This window comes from Cynara cardunculus (genome assembly GCF_001531365.2).
Source record: "Cynara cardunculus var. scolymus isolate 2C chromosome LG 1, CcrdV1, whole genome shotgun sequence".
In the NCBI taxonomy this organism is placed as follows: domain Eukaryota; kingdom Viridiplantae; phylum Streptophyta; class Magnoliopsida; order Asterales; family Asteraceae; genus Cynara; species Cynara cardunculus.
Window position 1 is genome coordinate 12,345,364 of NC_037528.1, and position 8,250 is coordinate 12,353,613.

At 32.4% G+C, this 8,250-nt stretch overlaps 1 protein-coding gene across 1 annotated transcript; it reads left to right on the forward strand.

Annotated features, from left to right (window-relative positions):
* Positions 1-936: 936 nt before the first annotated feature.
* On the forward strand, positions 937-6,764 carry LOC112512670 (alpha-dioxygenase 1-like). The gene is made up of 10 exons (XM_025118752.1): positions 937-1,156; positions 1,307-1,516; positions 4,156-4,326; positions 4,428-4,561; positions 4,735-4,948; positions 5,051-5,196; positions 5,269-5,496; positions 5,599-5,807; positions 6,016-6,259; positions 6,342-6,764. Exons 1-10 carry the CDS (start codon positions 1,025-1,027, stop codon positions 6,565-6,567), a joined length of 1,914 nt encoding a protein of 637 aa, XP_024974520.1. The 5' UTR covers positions 937-1,024; the 3' UTR covers positions 6,568-6,764.
* Positions 6,765-8,250: the final 1,486 nt, after the last annotated feature.

The window sequence follows — 8,250 nt, forward strand, 5'->3', positions numbered from 1 at the left end:
CACGTAAACATCCCCTTTTTTATTTATTTTAGTTAATATATAATTATGTGTTTTAATAAAATAAAGATGTAAAATAAATGATATAAAATAAATTAAATAACTAATTATGATGATAATTATTTAACTTATTAAAAAATAAATCAATTTATTTATAATTTTTCCAAGAGATAAATGGGGTGGGCCCCATGACCATCACCATCGTTACAGACAGAGCAATAGTATAGTATTAAGTAGAAAGCCAATAATTGAGTTGGTTGAAATTCCTGATGAATCCCTGTTGTGTTGGGTAATGTTATAACTCATTTAAAATTAATAATAAATCATCAAATCAATAAAAATTGCGTTTTTTAATTAAAACGGGAAAGAAATACACAATAAATTCTTTAAAATAAATTAATCATTGGGTTAATTTAGAAATGGAACTAAAAAGGGTAGGGGAAATGGAAAGTGTATGCTTTGTTAGAGTTTTCTATAAAATTAGTCTCATGAGAAATTAAAAGCTTTTTTATTTATTCTCGATATTCAAGGTTATTTGAACCTAATTACGCCTCTTTTTGTTTTTGCGGGTTTAAGAACATGTCCAAGGACATGTCTGGTCGGTGGCAACTACTGCTAGAATGGCTTTCGCTCGCTCAAAAGCCTAATTAAGCTATCGAATGATAAGGAATATGGGTAAAAAGTAGGAAGGCCCTAGTCCCCCCGCCCCCGGCCAACACTCTCCTTGAGAACCAAGTGTCCCTTGAGGAAGACCTTCAGAAAACCCTTAACTCAGAGGAAAGGAATTCAAGTCCATAAAATAAAATGAGTCAAGTCTGTAATAGGTATGAATAGTCTTTATGGCGCTTACTTGTTCTTCAATATTAATCGTCAAAGGGTCAAAACCACAAAAGAGTCATAAGCTCCCACCATCTAAGCTCTATATACATAATAAGTATATAAATACCTAATCTTGGTGTTGTAAACGACCTCATCAGAAACGGTCCATTTTGTTCATTGATCAACACCAAAACCAACCAACGTCGACATGACCATAATTTCTTCATTCATGTCTTCTACAATATCTCTTATTCTTTTACCCATCAAACACTTGATCCTCCATCGCGACTTGCATGATATCTTTCAAAGGATGAGACTTGTCGACAGGATTCTCTTGTTGGTACGTATCTAGATATAGCTGGCTAGCTGCATGCATGCATGTTGCTTAATTAAATTAAATTATTAACAAAATGATATGGCATTACTTAATTAATGTGTCGGTTAATTCTGAAGGATGGAAGATTGTTTATGTGTGTGTGTGAACGTGCAGATGATTCACGGTGTTGATAAGTCAAGGATTGGATGGCACCATTTGCCGGTGTTGTTGGGACTTGTATACTTGGGCATACGCAGGCATCTTCATAACAGGTACAATTTGGTGAAAGTTGGGACATTCAATGATCTTATCTATGAAGATGCTAGCGGTCATCAGGGAACTTTCTTTGGCCGGAACATGCCCCCGGTTGATCAGAAAGATAAGGTACACACACATATATATACACACACATTTATATGATACATCAGCTGCTTTCGATCTGACTACTATGTATACGCTTGAATTAAAGGCCGGGTAATTTCATGATTTATTACGTCCACCTCCATGACGGGTTTCTAATTATAACATGAATTAGTTTAATTAAGGCCTTGGTTTAACATCTCATCATTCAAATATATCATCGAAATCAATTAAAAGACATATTTTCGCTTTTTAGAAAGGAAAAAAGAGGGAAAGTAATTTTGGTGGTCATTGTTAATTGAATCATAGGGCCGGTGGAGAACTTCTCCGGAACCTCAGAACTAATTTGTTTTAAGTATAATATATATATATATATATATATATATATTTGGTAATCTTGAGATTCAATCTCAATCATAAATCAATAGATAAATTAGGAAATTTATAATTTTGAATTAAAATTTTAATTAAAAAACATTTTAGGTATTTTTTTTCTCATCTCTCTTCTCTTCTCTCTTCGTCCCCCGTCCTCCGGCCACCATCCTCCGGTGATAACACTATGATACCTAAAAATACTGACTCTGTTAAACAAAATACACAGTGTGATACCCAAATATATAAGATGCATTGTGATACCACTGTGTTACATCTCCCCGATCGACCACACAAATGACCTCAGTGTGATACCCAAACACATATAAGATGCATTATGATACCACTGTGGTATCACCGGAGGTCGAGAGACGGAGAGACCACACAAACGACTTTAGTGTGATACCCAAGCACATATAAGATGTCCGGAGGCCGGGGACGGAGAGATGAGAGAAAATACCTATAATGTCTTTGGATTAAAATTTTAATTCAGAATTATAAATTTCCTAATTTATTTATTGATTTGTGGTTGAGATTGGACCTCAAGGTTATCTATATATATATGAGTTATTATGTAACCCTTTACATTTGTACAGTCAATACAATTTAATCTCAACCGTCCATTTAATTTGATAAATATGTGATTTCATAAAAGTTTTGATTATTTTCTAATATAAAGTATTGATCATAATTAATGAACTTTAATCATATTCCATAAATATTCAAATCATAATAAATGAGCTATTATCATTTTCATAAATATCTCAATTGATTAGGTTGTATTAGTTGTACAAATGTGATGGATTACATTTGAAACATCCTCTATATATATATATATATATGGCAAATATTTATATTTTTAAAGGATTTAAATGAGAATATCATCATTTTAAAAAACACGAGAGTATTTATAGCAAATTTAATGTTGTCGATACTAAATAATACGGTCTTGGCATGACCGTTAAATCGCCTGCACATCATTCACTGCGGAGCAAATGTTGGCCTGCGATCACCCACGTACTTGTAAAAAGCTTTTCTTTTGTATTGTTAATAAGGACCATTTATGTTCTTGGGACTTGGGAATCATGAACTTTTGGTAGCCACTTAAAAGTGAGATCTAATCCAAAAATTTTGTCTAGTGGGATCATCTTTAGGTAGTGTTTGGTATGCAGACTGAATGGGACAGGACGGGACGATACGGGACAGAACAGGACGGGACAAGACTAATTGTTTGTCCTATGTTTGGTACGACTAGGACAGGACAGGACAAAACTATTAAAATGACCATATTACCCATAAATGTTGTTCAATGTTATTTTATATCATATAATGATTGTAAAATGACAACAAATCAATCAAAATATTGTCATTTTAACTTTAGTCACATGTTGTTCCACCTTTTTTGGTGGAACAAGAAATATCAAGATTTGTCCCACTAAAATTAAAAATAGTCTCACCTTGTCCCATGTTTTTTTTGTCCATGGCATGCCAAACATGGGACTATTTTTTTTGTCCCGTCCTGTCTCATGTAATCTGCATACCAAACGCACCCTTAAGGTAAACCAAAGGCCCGTAAAGTCGCGGATGTGTTTTTAACCTAATTACAACGTTTCGAGGTATTTGTAAAGTTTTTTGGTTGATTTTGAGGGATTTTTTTAGTGTTTTTGTCGATTTTAAATAACTTTTTTGGTTTTTTTTGATTGATTTCAATAGATTTTTTTGGTTAGAGTAACGATTTCGATTGGGGTTGGGGGACCGTGGAAAAATGTAATGGGAGGAAGTGAAATGTAAATCATGTAAAACCTAAATTTTAACCTAGTAATTTTCTTTTTTAAGTTTTTGACTAGGGTACCCTCCCCCCACCTTTTGCCTATTGTGTCCGCCCTTGCAGAGACTCGATATACTTTAAAAAGGTTTCACATATCTTCACGTTATATTAAGTCGAGATCTACACATCTAGGGATTTGATACGCTCTGAAAGTGATTGGTGGTCTTGTGCAATTTTTTTTAAATAACAGATTACCCTCATTGGAAATTCTGGCTCTGTCATCGTCCTCAGTCCTTACACGTATCATCACATGTGATATGGAAATACTCACATTTTGATGTATATATATACACACACAATGCACATATATGATATACATATACACAGTTTAAGAGCTAACATTTTTAATATATATATATATATATATATATATCAGCATTATAACTAGTTGGGGTACTATATATTAGCCTACAGTACTTGAAAAACTAGAAATAAAAAGTATTAAAGCCTTCATTTTGTACAGCTACTGAAGCCAGACCCAATGGTGGTGGCAACAAAGCTTCTAACACGCAAACAAGGAAGCAAACAAGAAAGCAAACAAGAAAGTGACAAAAAACAATTGAACATGATTGCTGTTTCATGGATTCAATTCATGATTCATGATTGGATTGATCATAGCGAGTCATCAGAACAGGTTCAATTATATTAATACAGATGATACATGGATGTTTGTAATCTTCTAGAGTTAAAACATAAAATGTACTAACACATGATGACCATGGATGTATATTACAGATCGAGCTCAAGGCACCTGTAGAAGTAGCTGGTGCATGCCCTCTCAAATCTTTTAAATTCTTGGAAACTAAAGAAGTTCCCACTGATTCTTGTGAGATCAAGAAAGGTCATCTCAACATCAGAACTCCCGCGTGGTTTGTGTCTTTTCTTTTATCGGTAGAGAAGATTTAATTAGGTTTATGTATATAAAACTCACGCAGATTAAACATTTTAATTTGTTATATACATGCATTATATTTTATATATATGAAATTAATTCATACGTGGATATATATATATATATATATATATATATATATATATATAGGGACGGGAGCGTAATATATGGAACCAATTTGAGGGAATTGATCAAAGTGAGAACGTTCAAAGACGGAAAGCTCAAGATCGGGGAAGACCACCTCCTCCAACATGACAACGATGGATTGCCAATAGTAGGCGACATTCGTAACAGTTGGATTGGTGTAACAACCTTGCAAGCCCTCTTCATCCGCGAACACAATGCCATTTGTGATGCATTGATGGTAGTAGATAGCTAGATACCCAAATCCCTTGAGAATTAACTTCACATCACTAATAATGTTTCTCACTTTCTTATAATTAATAAACTCATGGTAATTGATCAGAAAGAATATCAAGATCTGGATGATGAATATTTGTACCGTTACGCAAGACTAGTAACTTCTGCCGTGATTGCTAAGATCCACACGATCGATTGGAGCATCCAGCTTCTCAAAACCGACACCCTTGTTGCTGGAATGAGAGCTAACTGGTAAACCAGTTTGTTTATTAGTATGATTCTTGAAATTTTCTTGCAAATTAATTAAATTGATTAATTATTCAGGTATGGGCTATTGGGGAAAAGATTCAAGGACACATTTGGACACGTTGGGAATGCCATTCTGGGAGGTTTTGTAGGGTTGAAGAATCGCAATGACCATGGGGTGCCCTATTCCTTGACCGAAGAGTTTACAAGTGTTTATAGAATGCATTCTCTTTTACCTGATCAACTTTCTATCATGGATGTCAATTCAACACTAGATCATAACAAGTCTAAAAAATTGACCAAAAAGTAAGACTTAATTTCGAATCCATGTGATTAAATTGATCGTTTATGATTTGCAACGATACAAATAATGGGATATTTGGATCACTAATTATCGTATATTTACAGATTCGACATCGACATGATAGATTTGATTGGAAAGAAAGGGGAGAAGGAATTATCGAAATTCGGATTCACGACACAAATGGTATCAATGGGACTTCAAGAATGTGAAACACTTGGGCTATTTAATTATCCCACTTGGCTTAGGGACATTGTGCCTCAAGAAGTTGACGGCACAGATCGTCCTGATCATATCGACTTAGCATCACTTGACAGTAAGTATTGAATTTCATCGAAATTGATTTGCATATTGTCTGTCGAGGACGTCGGATACGAAGTCCATATAGAGATTTTATATAGAAAACAGTTATAACCTTTGTTTTTATTGTGATTTAGTCTTCCTTTAATTTTAGGCATGTGGTATAAAGTTCTTATGTTATAATGTGTATGGTGATGGTTAATACTAATACACGGTTAATGTAGTTTTTAGAGACAGGGAGAGAAATGTACCAAGGTACAATGAGTTTCGTAGATCGCTTTTCATGATCCCAATCTCCAAATGGGACGATCTAACAGACGATGGTGAAGCTATTAACACGTTGCGTGAAGTGTACGATGATGATGTGGAGCAACTCGACTTATTGGTAGGCATGGCGGCTGAGAAAAAAATCAAAGGATTTGCCATCAGTGAGACCGCTTTTTTTATTTTCCTAACCATGGCATCAAGGTGCGTACAGCACAATATATAGGGAAAAAGTTAACAAACAAATAAATTACTAACCACTGACGTATTTTTGCATGAATTGTAGGAGACTTGAGGCAAATAGATTTTTCACGAGCGATTTTCATGAAAAGGTGTACACTAAAAAGGGACTTGAATGGGTGAACACAACAGAGAGTTTGAAAGATGTATTGGACCGGCTTTGTCCGGGGATGACTGATCGTTGGATGACCTCGACAAGTGCTTTTTCAGTGTGGGATAATGAACCGGAGCCTTATAATCGAATGCCAATTTATTTCCGTGTCCCTAAGTAATTCTTCATATTTCATATGGTGTATTTTATTAGTATTCTCTCATACAGAGGTATGTGAGGAAGAGGACTATACATTATCCAAGTTCATGATCGTATTTCGACATTACTCTTCTCTCGTTTGAATTTCCTTCTATAAGTCAAAAAATATTATAATTTATGATGATATATTAAACATAATCGATGAATGTCTTTTAAAACAAATTGATTTTATTTTTTTTTATTGATAACCCATATAATTGACGTAAATCTTTATACTATAAATTACCGACCATATAAACACGTAGATATCTTAATCTTGCATCGATTCCCAATTTAGTCGATTGGTTGACACAAAATATGCAATATATAAAATGCATTCCCATCTATCTTGAAACTTTTTTTATATATCAAATACCGTAACTTCTGAAATTAACCACAAGGGTGGTGCCTGTTTGGTTTGAGTTTGGCTCCAAAGATCAAAAATGTCTGGAGGTCTTAGATTCAAATCAAGGAAGAACAAAAACGAAGGTTCAAATACGGTGACTCCGGGCAATCTACAAAGCAAAACAAGTGGTGTGATCGTCCTGAGATTAGTCAGCTCACATAATGGGTTGGATATCCAAGTTAATAAAAAAATTGTAAGAAATTATTAAAAATTTGGTAAATTTTAACTATAGAACCCTACCAAAATAAATCTACAAAACCACAATTGACTTGTTGACCTCCAAAATATTCCCCGGTGTTCAAAGTGTGTTTTCAGTTCAAACTAATTTTCAAGCGATATTAATAAGATATGGTCGATTTTTACATACGAACGATCTGGTGGTTCACCAATAAATTCTTTCAATTATACTTTTAATTAATATTAGTTTTTAATTATTTTTGTTATTTATTAATGAATATAATTGTTAATCATTAATTAATATTAAATATTGATTGAAATTTATTCATTAATATTGATCATTGATCATCTAGAATTATTATTAATAATTAGAAGGATACTTGCGCAATGCAGCGAGATAAATCTTCATTTTAATGTTTAGTTTTTATTATTTGTCCATATCGATATAATACGATTTTATGTGGTTTTGAGAAAACAATAATGTTTTTATTTTTGAATGAAATATAAATTTGAAGATAGCATAAAAAAAATTAAAAAAATAAAATCGATATTAGTATAAAACTAACTATTTAATAGTTCTCGTTTTTTTGGTGTAACTTCTTTAATTCAATTTTTTTTATAATTTAATTTAGGTCTAATAACAAAGTAATTTATTTTTGGTACAATAATATGATTTTTATTAAAGATAATAATTAAACATTCGGTTATAAACTCAACGATTATCTTAATTATATTTTAGATTTTTTATTTTTTAAAATAGATGTTTATTCTTTATTTTATTATGTTTATCTGCAGTTAGTTACACGAATTTAAAAATGAAGCTTTAATAAGTTGTACTTACCCAAAATCACTTGTAATCTTGAATTTCAAGTAATATGCATCAATAAACAGTATTTCATGCATAAAAAATGGGTTTTAAAAGTTTTTGTCAAATGTTTTATAATATAATATAGATATAGATTATGTGTTTTTTAAGAAAACAATAATTATTTTATTTTTGAATAAAATATAAATTTGAAGATATCATAAAAATTTGACAAAAAAATATCATTGTTAATATCAAATAAACTGTTTAAAAGTTCT